Here is a 14,122-nt window from a genome sequence, read left to right as displayed (position 1 = left end):
TTGTTTCAGGCTTGAGCAAAGATAAATCTTCTCCCCCCTGCCAAGAAACCTTAATCCTCTGTTACGCCATGAAAAGTTGCAGATAGCTTATTCAGGAGGGATTTTATTTTCTCGGTGCAGAACAGCATGTGTTAACGCTTTCAGCGCCGTTCGTGGCGATGCTGAAGCTGTGCCCGGGGCGGCCGTAGCCACTCGCCGGGGTGTGGGGGGGAGTCCCAGGGATGCAGGCACTCAGCATCCCGGGGATGCTGCCCGTGGTTGCTGTGGGCAGGCTTGAGTGCCTGCATCCCCGGGACTCAACACGAGCTCCAAGAGCTGCCTGTACAAACCACGCTGCAGGCTTGGATTTCACATTTCTAATAACTCAGAAGCCTTCTAGTTTAACTTTAATAGTAAATGTAATTTCTATTTATTTCTTGAGACTCTAGGCTGTAAAGAACTTTACTATCCCTAGAAATTTGCATTGGTAACCATCTTTTTTAGAGATAAATGGCTTATTAGCAAGCCTGGAACTTAATAATGGATGAGAAAATCAGATGCATTTCATGTCCCAAAGCCTTCTTTCGAATTAAAGCTGCTGCTGTTGATACCATAAATTTAGTTATGTAAAGTAAATATATCTACTGACTTACTGAATGTCTCAGGAAAAGAGAAATACCGAACACTGGTGACAGATGCTACAATATATATGTGATGCAGGCCCAGCTATTGCTTTAGTTCTTAGTGCAGGGGAGCTGGAAGAGCAGAGAGCTGCCGTCTGTCCCCAACACCGCGACGTCTTTCAAATAAATAATTGGAGTATCAGGTTTTTGATGAATGCTCAGCAAGCAACTAAATATAAAAGCAGATGTTACCCTTGAATCTCTGTGCGCGTTTCCATGCTATGTTATTACAATATGACACCAGTCACCAAACAGGTGGTACATGAAATTATCTGGGGTATAAGTTCAACATCTGGCATAGCTTGCTTCATTAGTTTGGTAATTGTTTCTTACGCATTTAATTTGCCACGTAGCCTGGCTGGTCAATGGGAATTGCTCTGGATTGGAAGCGGCAGGTTTTCACAAGTAGCATCCAGTCATCTATTTGGCTCTCCTTTGGTTCGGTACCTGTTTCACTCGGACTGCTGTCAGTCTCAGGAGCACGTTAGATTGTGTGAAGGATAAATATTATGGGGTAACTTTCACCAGTTGAAGTTTTAGAGCCGCTTTGTCAAAAATTGGAGAGAGAGATATATACACACATACATTTCGTAAGTGGAAGCTGCAGAGGAAGAAAAGGCTACAAAGAGTATGGATTTTTGCCTGTGGAAACTGCAGCATGTGCTGGTTTGAAGCTGACGCTTTCTGCAAGCCCTTGGGATGTACGAAGTGAGCGTGGTCCTCTGCTCGCCTCGTGTGATGAGTGGCTTAGTTTGAAGATCAAGAACTCCTGTTGCTTTAGCTTCAAAAATAATCCCCAAAGTGACATTTATCATGTCGCGCTCTTGTATTTTGAGAGGTTCTGGTTCGTGCTGTTGTCGTTGTTTGGATACAGCTGGCTCAGTGTGAGGAAGCTGTATCCCAACACCCCCGTGGAGGGGTGTTCTCCCGGGGCTGTTTGGGTTCCCGGCTGTGAGGAATGCCCGTGGCTCGGTGGCAGTCGCTCTCGCCTGGCTGGCAGTGTGAGGTGTGGGTGGTGCATCCTTGCTGCTGACATGGGGGTCCACGTTGGCCAGGTCAGAGGTACGGGCGTAGGTCATAACAGGAGTTGAGAAGAGAGTTGAGCGTGGTTACAGAAAATACTCTGTGCTTAAAGAAAGGAGAGGGAGAGCCTGGGGAGGGGTTCTTGGTTTAGGCATTATTTCAGCTTGAAGAGCAGGGACCTGTCTGTCTGTCTGTCTGTAGGACATCAGCAGGGTCCAGAGCTGCGCAAGCTCTGCCAAGGAGGCAGCAAAGAAGCAGTCCTTGTCAACAAACGGAGTCGTGGAAACCCACCTGCAGAGCGTGTGTCATCTGCAGGCATGGCCAAGCCACCCTGGCCAGGCTGGGTCAGGTACCGCTCCCCATGTGAGATGCCCTGCCCTGTATTTACTGCTGCTGCTCTGCAGTCCCTTGCCTGTGAAACCTCCGTTCCACTGGCTCAGCCATTGGTTGGGCTCTGCTTGTGAGTTTGATCATTAATCTGGTTCAGATTTAAGAAAAAAAATAGCTTTCCTTCTCTCTCCCCCTCGTTTTAACCTGATCGGTAGGCAGTATGATGTATGGTTGCGTTGGCGTAAGTAGGAACAAGTGGGGTGGTAAGAAGACAAAAGGTATAAGAATATGTAAAGCTTTGTGCTATCAAACCCTTTGTATTTTAGAGCAGGAGTCAGAGGCTGATGCAGCCCCTCTGGCATTGCCTCCGAGCTGTGCCTGTGTGTGCTGGGAGGAGGAGGTTTCATAGAATCATGGAATCACAGACTGGTTTGGGTTGGAAGGGACCTTAAAGCTCATCTAGTCCAAGCTCCTGCCCTGGGCAGGGACATCAACAACTAGCTGAGGTTGCTCAGAGCCCCGTCCAACCTGACCTTGAGTGTTTCCAGGGATGGGCCATCTACCACCTCTCTGGGCACAGCAGAGTTAGGGAAGCAGAAGGATGAAGAGTCAGCTAATACAGCTAATGCGTTATGGCCAAGACTGGTGACGGTACCAAAAGCAGCGTCTGAGTTTCCCGTGTCTGGACGCACTGTGAAATCCACCTTTTAACTTGGGAGCTTGAGCATTGCTTTTGCTGCAGGGACATGGTTTGGGTTTGAATTTCTGCAGTGCAAAGCCGCGCTAGACGTTGGAAACCTTACGGGTACATCCAAACCCTGCTGGGCTGAGCAGCTTTAAGCCGTAACACTGCTACCAGTGTCACACCTTCTTGATGTGTTGTGAATGAATTCTCAAGCATCCAGATGTCATTTTCTCCTTTTCCTGCTTTGTCTGAATATGTAGACAGAGCACACACTTGCGCTTTTGTTTTTCCAATCCTCCCTTCCAAAATGAAATACTTTGCTGCTGAAACAAGCAATTAATCTGGCCATTGTGCGGCATATAATTCTTCTGTATGTATTTTCCATCATATATAATTAGCTTTCATTTTCAAGAACCAATTTTAAATATTCATATAGATCTATTACAAGGGAGCATCTGTATGATGATATGTTTTCTGCAACTGAAGAATAAAAGGACCACTGGGACGGAACAAAAGGCAACTTCTCAAGTTAATTGTAAGATTTTTATTGGTGTTTCACTCCGCTGCTCGAGGGTTTCTCCTGCGAATCAATTGCAGACTGCCTAATTTATGTATGAGCCCTGGTTGAAAGGCGTCGCAGATTGATCTGCTGACAATGCACGGGGAAAGGTGACCCTAATTTGTGACTTCAGTCTCCAGCACAGGCCTGTTGGGAGAGGGGGATGCTGGAAACTTGCAAAAATGTAAATGCAAATTTTTGTGTTTGCTTGAAAGGTTTTCCATACGTATTTGGTAAAATGTAATTAATTTGGGGTTTGGGTAGCAATTGTGTAGAAGATATTAATGAGATTTTAAAATCAGTGAAGGTGTTTTTCCTGAAATGTTTGTTCCTGTAAGATTTCATAACAAAGTCCTGGAAGTTTTTTGTTGGCCAATGTTGAATTGTTTATCAATGCCCTGAAAATACTAGTCTGACCAGTCTCTTTTCCTTCTCCATGTTTCTGTGTTCATGAACTCACTCCTTTGGTGAGCTCACAGGTAAAATAGTAAGTAAATCAAAATAGAGCCTTGCTGCAGAGATCTTTATTTATCTAAAATTAGACCAGGAAGGATGGACAATGAATATTTATGCAGCAAGAGATGCATTTGGATACGAAATAGGAATGTAAAATGGCTGTGGCATAGACCTAATGGGAGACAACATGTACTTTTAAAATAATCCAATGTTTTTTCTTTCATTTTCACCATAATAATGTTCTGTGCTTTAATCTCAACACAATCTTTCACAGCTCGATACTCCGCTTGGGCGTTAGGCAACTCTTAACGCTGGCGCTGGTGCGAGCATCCCCCAGGGACCGCGGCTGCCGTGGGGCTGGCGCGTGGGTGTGCAGACGTGGCACCCGTGGTCAGGAGTCACAGCGGCCCTGCAAGGTGGGCCACCACCAACCCAGGAGTCACAACCACTTCCTCTCTGCGTCCTGCTCCGGGCACGGCGGCCGTGGCCAGAGCGTGGGCTTCCTGCTGACTCAGCACCAGCATCCTGCCCTCGCTGCCCGTGCCACCGCTGCCCCTCTCCGTAACCGTGAGTTAGAGCTCATCCTCGCGACAGATTTGCCCAGGCTTTTCACTTTAAAGTTGTAACTCATTATCTGGATGTAATTTCTTCTGCGCTGAGTATCTGCCTCTAAACTTTAAAGTGTCTTTTAGGAGCGTCTGATCTGGGATTTCTAGACGGAAAAGAGATCGACGGGCAAGTTGGGGTTAGCAGTGATAGCCCAGGCAATTCATAAACCTCCTCTGCCAAAAATTAGATGAGGTCTTTTCTCCCACACTGTCTTTGAATAGACTGGCTCCTCTTTGTACGCTGCAGAAGCTGGGGTGATTCAAATGTTCGTCAAAACGCTGCTGATACGCGCTCCTGTGCAGGGGAACGGGGGCCGGGGGGGGCTGGCTCCTCGCTCATTATAAGCTTTTCTATATATAAAATTGTGTGACTGGCTCATGATACTGCTACTGCGATTATGAAAGGTTCTATTAACTATTTCGTAAATTCAGCAGTAGTTAGAGCAGGTATCGCTTGCTTTCCGTGAGTCGTTTCACTAATGACGAAGAGCGAGGCGTAGTTCTTAATTTTCGTGCACGCAGCCCTGCATTGCAGGAACCGCTGCTGCAAATGGACATGTTAGTGAAAAGGAAATGGTGAAAGTGGTCATAAAAAAAGGGAATAAGTTCAAGCCCAACTCACGATAGAAGTAACAAAACTGCAATTAACTGAAAATACTTTGTTCTTCCTGTAAAAATGTCTTACAATGGAGACTCACGTTAGAGAATTACCTGACGAGCCCCCAGCAATATTGCAATTTAAATACTGCAGACAACGAATTCAGCTCTTTCTTTAGCTTGAGTATTATCCTTTAGCTCAAGAAATACTTCTACAGCAGTTTTTGAGCTTTGCACGGAAGCAGTTGGGGGACAATGACGTCTGTGTATGGGGTCACCTGCAGCAGCTGGCGTGTGACGCTGAGCACGGACGGCGGGTGAGATGAGGTCATCGGGGTGGTGACACTGGGACACGTACAGGTGGAGCGATGGTGGCATTGAGCTCCAGGATTTGCTGTTCTGGTTCCCTGTTCCTGCCTCTTCTGCTCCGGCTGAAGCTGTCGTGCGGTGGGATTTGGGCTCAGACCAGGCGTTGCCGGGGCAGGCTGTTACTGCAGCAAGGAGCTCTCTCCCCAGACCTGCAGTTTGGTGTTTGGGGCAGGACCGTGCATTGCAGTTGACACGCAAGGGAGAGCCTCTCTTCCTGGGACCGAAAAGAGAAGAATCAACTTCTCGTGAATTTTCTGGTTTCTGAAAAGACTTCTGGTTTTGCGCAGTTGATGTCATCGTGCTCCTTTTCAGCTGTACCTTCACGAGATGACTGCGAGTGGTTGGGCTTAAGTATTGCTGAAAGAAATGGTCCTTCAGGGGCTGCCTATGTGAATGCCGAAGGTAGGTGAAAGAACGTATGGAGGAGCGGTGGCTTAGCTCTCCTCCCTGGCAGAGGATGCTCAGCACATCAGGCTCCTGCCCTGCCTGGGGACAAGCAGGGAAGAGGCGACCAAAGCCACCAGGCACCGGTGCCGCGCAGTGACACTGGTACGGGGATGGGAACTCGGGCTGCCACAAGGGAAGGACCAGTTCGCATTTGGATGAAGCTGGGTATTTTCAACCTAGGTGGGCTGTGTGAAATCCTCAGCTGAGAACAGGCTGGAGCCATCTCCAGGTTTGTGTTTGGGAGCTTGCAGGAGGCCAGGAGATGTTGTGTGAGCGGGCAGAGGGCGTTACGTGAGGCCGCTTTGGGAAGGAGACGAGGAGGAGCTGGAGGTTTCGCAGACTCGTCAGCTTAACTCTGTTTCCAGGAAAAATACCAAAACTATTAAATATCAGTAACTGCTTGGAAACTGTTGGAAAGGTGTGTAGGGAGTGACGTGTCCTGTCAAATCAGGCTGTTTCCCGTGACAGTGTCACATTCTTACGGATTTCAGCAGAACCTGTAGAAGTTTTAGTGGGGTTTTGCCCCTGCCTCAAAGAGACAATGCCTTCTCGGAAGCACGTTAGGAAAAGATGGATGTGATGAAACCGATGCTTTCAGAGCAGCTATTAACTGGAAAAACTCTACCCTGAGGAGTGCAGGTGTGTGGCCTTCACCGTAGCTGGATGTTGTTATGTATTGTGTCTTGTTAATGGCTTGGCTTGCATGGGAGGTATTGTGCTAATGGCATTCAAAGCAATCCTGACTAATTAGGGAAGCATTGTGGAGAGGACGGCATGCAGGTGCAAAGCGGTTGCAAAGTCTGAAGCAGGAGTCGTCAGCTGCACCGCGCCAGTCGCTGAAGTCGTTTGCCTCCGTAGGAGAACTTGGGAAACACCCGTCTGATCCTTCCCATGTCACGATGTGTAAAATATATGAACCTATGAGACAGCGAACGGATCGTTCCCCTGCGTTTTGGGCTGATGAGGCCCAGAGCATCAGGACTTTAGGAAGGATCTGGGACTGAGAGAGTCCAGAAGAGAGTAATGCGCATTACTGGGGTATGGAAGTGGTCTGTTTGGAGAGGCTGAAAGAGTTGCTGCTCTTAACGAGGGTACAGAAGAGACGGTTGAAGGGAGATGCCTGTTGTCTTCAAGCGTAGGAAGCTCAAACGGGAATAGTTTGTAATCCCTCTCTCCGGGTGGGGGGGAGAAGGAGCGGTGGGCTGACTCCACGCAGGGAAAATAAATTTAAAAAAGAAGAGGCCAGCGACTGGAATACAGAGCTGAGGGATGCTGAAGAACTGGAGATTGGGATGCACGCCTCGGGCTCGCGTGTCAGGAACGGGGTAGGTACAGATGGTCCAGCCTCTGGTGAGGGAACGGCCTCGAGGACCTCTTGCGACGAAAGCCCTTTTTGCTCCGCTGTATTACTGAGCGCTTTACAGCTGCATTGGTTGTATTTAGAATTAATCCCCTTGCAGTTGTGTAAACACGTAAATAAAACATGACTCAATTAGTTACACTGACATCATGGGACTTTACTCTTGGCTTTAGATAGGCGTTACTTTAACTTCCTCCTTAACAATTAAAGCCTCGGTTCGTGGCATAACAGGTATGAATCTTTTAAAAATAGATTATTAGGGGACTTTTTTAGTTAACATAGATATTTGTGGGTTTTTTCTTGTTTCGGGGTTTTTTTTTAATAGCAGAAGGAACTGCAAGAATGTTGTTTAAATTTTCAAGAATATTTACACACTTTTCTGTACATCAGGTGAGAAAGTTGTGAAAGAGTGTCCTCCGTGCCTCGGCTGTGGAACTGTAGCTCCTGGTTATAGCAGTCTGGGCTTGACAGACAGACACCCGTAACGGTACTCATAGCATCCGAAAATAATGCTGCATCTCCAAATAGTGCTACTCACTGCATCATCAGGCAGAGGGCTGTTTTATAAATTACGCCTTGCTTGCTGGCTTCATCCTGATTAATTATATTTCATTTACTCTGGTTAGTGTGGACTGGCTTACCCTAGCTCAGTTTCAATCAATGTTGGTCTGGGTGCTAGGCAGTGGAGGTGGGTTATGACTACTTCCGAAATGCACCTGCAGAGACTGTTCGTTCCTGCAAAAGCTGGTCGGACAGCTGCAAAACCCAGTAAAAGTTCTTTAAAAAGTGTTTGAGAGTAAACGTACATCTGTGAGAGAGAGAATGTATTAATCATCGTAACCTTTTTTATTGAAGCATGGAAATACAGTTTTGAATTAGAAAATAATTTTCATCTCTCTCTCTCTGAAGTTGTAGTTCCTTCTCTTTTTTTTTGTGTGCTCTGTTCCTAATTCTTAGTTTTTATGATATGAAAGCTGACTTTGCCAAGTCTGACCTATGTAGTTTTAGATATGATGTCCCAAAATCTTCACAGCCTTTGTACTGCTTTATTGAGAGCCACTCGGCACGGCACGGAAAAGAAATCTCTCTCTTTTGGTTTTGTTTTTTCTTTTTCTTCATTTCCAGAACTATGGGGCTGCAGGTAAGCCATATACGTAATACACGAGTGGGATATGCGTAGTTTTCCAAAATGAAGGCTGCAGTCAAAGTTCATTATGTTCCTGGTTTTAAACACATCTAAACCAATCCTCTAATACAATTTAGCACACAGCGTATCTTCGTAACTGCTTTGAATCTGACCCTGGTGAGCAATAGCACCAGAAAACCCAAGCAAACAGAAGAGAACAGATCACCGTCATAGTCAACGCTGCTGCCTCCTGGTCCTGGGTATGTTTGTAGAATCCGATTGATTGAAAAATTCCTCGCCATTTTTAACGTGGCGAATGTCACTTTGTCACGGCGGCGTGTCAACCCCACTGTCAACGCTGTCACTTAATCCTTTTCAGAGCAGACCTGCTAATGCAGTGTTTAATCTGCCGGTGACAACCTGTGATTTATATTCGCTGGAGATCTCAGCAGCGCTAATTGAAATGGATTTGAACTAGCGTTAGCCATGGTAGACTGGGTTTTGAGACTTGCTCATGATACTGAGAAAGACAGGACCAGTTAGACCAGGTCAGCAGAATTTAAAAATTACTATTGCAAAAGTGGTAATTTTTGTCTGTATTAAGGGTACGTCTCTTTAAACGTAACTTTTTTTGAGCAGATAACGTATTTTCTCTATAAATCCTTGTTAAGCTGTATGTAGTCTATGAATGCGTGTGCCGTGCAGATTGCCAGTGTGCTTTCCTGAAAAACTGGCCTCCGGCGGATCAGAAATTGTCATTTTTCAACATGCTGTAACTTTCTGTCACACACATAGTCTGTGCTGCGTATGCTGACCTCTTACATGAAAATGAAAGCGAATGTAATAATTCCTCTACCTGAATTAGAGATCAAGTGACTAAGCAAGTAAGACAGTCTATCAAGCTTGATTATTCTAAATGGAAATTAATTTTATCCAGTTTAATTGGTACTCTGCCTCACTCAATCTCTGACGTGTAAGTGATTATTCTAATTTGTATTTTACTTAATCTAATTATTTCCGTCTCCTTTAAATGATCTTTATTGCAGGTATTTGTATAGAATACATGAGGAGTTGTTATTGTTGGCTATCATTTTGTAAGCAGTTATATTAAATTATACATGAGTTTAAATATTAGATATTTATCCCTTAAATGCTCTTGCTGTTCCTGAAGAGGCCAGAAGCAAACCTTGTATTTTATATGTACAAAACAAACCCAACAGTGAGTGTGCTGTGGACAGTCCCATAAAAAATTACATTTTTATGATGAAATTTAACTTTTCGTCACGGGGTGTTTTCTAACTTGCCTCTGAGGAACGGCTGTGCAGCAGACCGCGCGGCTGAATTTTGAGGAAGGTTTCCCAAGCAGAGAGGTCCCTGCCCGAGTTTCTTGCTGCAACATCTCAACAAACATCTCCAGTCCTTTTCTTTTTTTCCTTTGGATTTTAGGACATCCTAAGTCTCTAAGCCAGAATTACAGGGGTTCAAAGAAGGAAAAGGGAAAGATACCAGATATATTCATTTTTTTCTGAAGCTGCTAAATTTTAAAGCGGGTCAAAACATGTAACTACCGAATTTCTGGGAATTTGATTTGGAGTTTAAGGTATAACTCCACATAACAAGTTGCTGCGGAATGGTTACCCCAAAGGTGAGGGACACCGAAGAGCTGTTTCCAGCTGGTGCCCCACGGAGTGGTGGGACGCGCTCGCCGGCGGAGCTGAGCGCAGGAGCCTGAGGTCCTGCTGCTCCACAGGCTTTGGTGGGGACGGTGGCCCAGAGCCTGGCCTTTCGGTCCCGGGGGCGTGCCGGGACTCGGCGGTACCCTCGGCTGTTCATTGAGTTATCTTGAAGCCACAGGTCTTAAGTTCATCCTCATGCAAGCTCCCGCTTTCCACCCGTTCCTTTGGAATGGAAAGCAGCACTTTTTCTAGTTACTTTGTAAAAACCTACTCAAAATGAATAATTTTCTTTGAAGTGCTACAGTAACGCTTTCTTCCCCGCCTTACGACGTAACTGTGCAATGAAGTCACGCAAGAGCTATTCCAGTTAAACTATAACTCGGCGCTGCCCTGCATGCAGAGTTGGGTCGGTAGAGACGCCGGGGCAATGCCAGAGCGTCGGGAAAGAGAACGTAGCTGCGGTCAGCCCCGATGCGAGATGAGAGCTGCCCCCGGTGCGGGGGGTTCCCGGCCGGGGGGGCTGCCGCTGCGCCGGCTCACCTGCTCCAGGTAGGGCAACCCCCCGCAAGCCAGCCGGAGAGAAGAGACGCGGGGCTTGAGACTCTTGAGTGGGACCAACTCTGTTTGGGGGTTTATGGGTGAAAAGCGGAGCAAAAGAAGAGAAAAGATAGAGGAAGGAGAGAGGGTGGCTTTCCCCCTTTCCCTTTTTGATTTTTTTTTTTCTTTTTTTAAGCTGTCAGTCTTTTGGGGTAGGTGCTTGCTCTTGGTGTGGCCAACCCCCCAGGTGCCAACGCATTTGTCAACCTACAGTGGCAATGCTTTCATGTCTCTCAGTTTTAATTATATTTTCTGAATGGATGGTGCTTATCCTTTAGAATATTATTTTTTTAGCACTAAAAATCTGGGTCATGACCTGCACGGTGTGATCCTAAAGCCTGGGCGGGGGGACATGGATGACCAAAACCCAACAGTCTCTCCACCATCCTCTGTATTAGACGGGATGTTTTACTGGTTCATTCCTGCTTTAGGAGGATGCAGAGAATGGGTATCTATTTAACCTGCTCTGAAGTAGCTTGTGCATCGGGCTCCTTAAAAAAAGTCACACAGCTGTAGCAATGCCACGCAGCACGACAAAGGTTTTATTAACGTATTTTCATAAACCCCAGTTTTTATTCTTAAGCTATCAGGTCGGATGAGGATTCAGTTCTGCAGCGAAAATAGAGATTAAACATCTGAACTAATCCAGTAATCCCTGAAAACAATGCTGTTTCCTCATGTTTTGGGGAGCTGGGCCATCCTCGTGCCGTGCGAGAAGCGGTTGGGTTAGCCGTGCGGTTTTACAGGGAATTTTTTTTTTTTTTTTTTTTGGTCATGGTATCGAGTTCTCTGTTGGACATAGAAGCATTTATCTATAACAATGCCGACTTTTAAAACTGCAATTGTAACGGGAATCTCTGGCACCGTTTTAAGGCTCCAGATAATCCGAAATAGCTAAGAATCCTTCACTACAAAAAAAAATACTGGTCTGTGGAGTTAAAGCTTACGTGCCGAGCCATTTACCCACGCATATCCAGGAAATAAAGGCTGGAGGTAGTAGGATATAAGAAGATGAAAATGCGTTGTATCCCCATACGGTTATGAAAGCAGTTCCTATTTTTTTTTCCAGGCGGGGCAGCAGTTGCCTTACAGCAACGCCGTGTAGTAACAACAGTGTATGTCTTTGCCCGGATCTTTTCCTTTCTGATTTTATCAACAAGAAGCTTCTTTTGTTGCACCCGGTTGTCCTTTCTTGTGCAGCAGTGCTTTTCTACCTGCCTGCTCTCTCTGGAGAGTTGCTGTTGTTATTTTTACCTTTTTTTTTTTTTTTTCTTTTTTTTAAGCAGACTGTACCACGACACTGTACCTTCCTGAGGATGGAAAATGCTGCTGCGTCTACGGCAGCGGGGATTTTTGTTTCAAAAAATTATTATAGTCAAGGTCTTGCATGTGACATACATACATATACATATGCAGTAAAGCTTACGGTGTTTTTCTGTTACTGCCACTTGCCTGCCCATCCACCCCAGTCTGAAGAGAAGTACTTACTACTTAGTCATACGTGGTGCTCGGTCGTACTAAGCTCAGTCTCTTGCACCTGCCTCCGTGCTGCGGCAAGCCGCCGAAATTTGCTATAAATTTTAATCTTTCTTTCTTTGGCAAGCAGAAGTGCAAAGTGCTTAATCATGGCTTCGGACAGAAATGAGATCCCAGAATTTGCATAATCTTTGTAGATGTGTTTATTTCTGATTAAATTGTGGAGCGCTGACTGTATACTCAAGTTATACTTTATCACTTCCAAGGGAACAGATACAAGATGTCTGGCGTGGTTTTGCATCTGTAAAACCCTCATAACAGTAATTTTGTGAGAAACCTTAATGTTCCTTACGCTTTTCAGTCTTTTGGAGACCTGCCAGCAACTTCAATTTTATTTTTTTATTTATTTTATTTTAATTTTTTTAAAGAGCTGGATGCATTTTAACAGTGAGCTGGTGAACTCAAGGCTGCGCTGCAAAACCGCTCAGCGGAGCAGTAACTGCCGGAGCTGATCGGCGAGAGGCCGCTGGAGTTAAGCAGCCTTTGCCGAGGGTGTAAAGTCGGTGAAACGCAACATTCGGATCCTGGTTCCTGGCAGCACCAGCCCTTTTCCCTATGGATTCCACTTGTATTCTGGCTTTATTCCAGACCTCCAAATCCTCTTCCTTCCTTTCCCCTCCCTTCGGTTTAGGTGAGGTGCTGCCGCGTGGGTTGAGCTTCCAGCGCAGTGCTCTAACGCGTAGGTGTGGGACGTAGGGACGTGCGAGGGTAACCGTTGGACTTGGTGATCTTATAGGTCTGTTCCAACCCAAACGATTCTGAATTTATTGCTTTATAATTCTAACTTGTTAAATTCTGGAAGGTTCTGTATGATGCTAAACACAATGTAGCCTTACTGGGTTTTTATAATACGGATTGCTTCCAAAGTTACACCAAATTCCACTCGGGGTGTTTGTTTTGCTGAACAGAAAAATTCACAGTGATTTGCAGTTTTTTAGGGCAGGTGATTGTCATAAATTTGCATTGTTGTTTTGTTTGGTTGGTTTTTTTAAATACATCCTGGGTTTTTTCCCTACAACATCTAACATCTTACTCAACTCTTACAGTGGATAGACAAGACTGAGAAAACATATTCATTTAACTCACTCCAAGTAACCTAGGTATTAAACTTCATATAGTTGATAGCAATATGATCCCTTACTATGATAACTGTCATGCAAAACTATAAATGGTTTTGGTTTTATCTAGTTAGGCTTGGCTAAAGTGATTTCTTGAAGCTGGAGTGGTTTGGAGTAAGAGGATGGGTCTCCTGCCGACAAAGCTGGGTCGTAGTAGTCGGACCAGGTCTGCGTGCGATGGTAGCGCCGATACGTTTTGCAATAAGCTATAACATATAATTAGTTGTCTAATCCTAAGAATGGCTAGTGCAGGGTTAACCCGGCTGTTGGCTGAGCCTGTTAGCGTGAGACATCTGGGCTGCTTAAGTTGTAAACAGGAGTAGAAGGAATTGAATGAGTAAATCTGTCAGTAGGAGGCTGCACTGGAGGAAAAAAAAAAACATTTAAGAAAATAAAGTTTGATGCTAATAATACTTTTTATTATTCTTTCTTCACTCATTGTGTTAGAGAAAAAAATCAGCTAGATCAGCTGAACTTGCAAACTGTAAGGAGAGCAAGAGTAAAGAAATACTATTAAGTGTGTGTTCCCATGTAAAAAAAAGTTCTATGCTTTTTCCCCCCCCCCTCAAAAAATACATTTTGTCTTTTTCCTTTCATATTTATTTTTTTCTTACTCCTATATTCTCATAACACTTGGCAGAATTGAGAATAGCATCCTAGGGGCAGTGGATAGCAATCATCCTGCGATCCCTTCTGGAAGGGTTCCCTTGGCAAACCGAGGGCGCTTTAAGTGCTTCCAGCGGGCAGAAGGGCTGCTCTCGATCTAGCAGAGCCTTCAGAAAGCAAACAAATAATGAACCGTACTATCAGATGAGATTACTCGATGCCCTTCCTCTGAGGGTCTGTGTGCTCCCCAAGGCAGCTGCAGTTTCTGGTGCCCTCCGCTGAGCAGTGCCCGTGCTCAGCGAGAGCCTTGCCGCTGCTGACATCCCTTCAGAGCACGAGAGAATTAATTTTTGGGTCTGGGTTTTGG

At 45.4% G+C, this 14,122-nt stretch overlaps 1 protein-coding gene across 3 annotated transcripts in view; it reads left to right on the top strand.

Moving 5' to 3' along the window:
• PTPRE (protein tyrosine phosphatase receptor type E) overlaps positions 1 to 14,122 on the top strand; it is a 75,860-nt gene that overhangs the window by 21,458 nt on the left and 40,280 nt on the right. The window contains exon 1 of one of the 3 annotated variants that reach the window (XM_054832333.1): positions 5,636 to 5,691. The exons of 1 other annotated variant lie outside the window; for it this stretch is intronic. Coding sequence is in view for 1 of the 2 variants with exons in the window: in XM_054832332.1 (XP_054688307.1) it covers positions 7,006 to 7,061 (56 nt within the window). In the remaining variant the exon portion in view is untranslated. Of the gene's footprint in view, positions 1 to 5,635; positions 5,692 to 6,771; positions 7,062 to 14,122 lie in introns of those variants that run through there. One more of the 3 variants, XM_054832332.1, reaches the window with a different exon arrangement.

Source organism: Grus americana, chromosome 7 (genome assembly GCF_028858705.1).
Source record: "Grus americana isolate bGruAme1 chromosome 7, bGruAme1.mat, whole genome shotgun sequence".
Taxonomy (NCBI): Eukaryota; Metazoa; Chordata; class Aves; order Gruiformes; family Gruidae; genus Grus; species Grus americana.
This window is presented reverse-complemented; position numbering and strand designations above follow the sequence as displayed.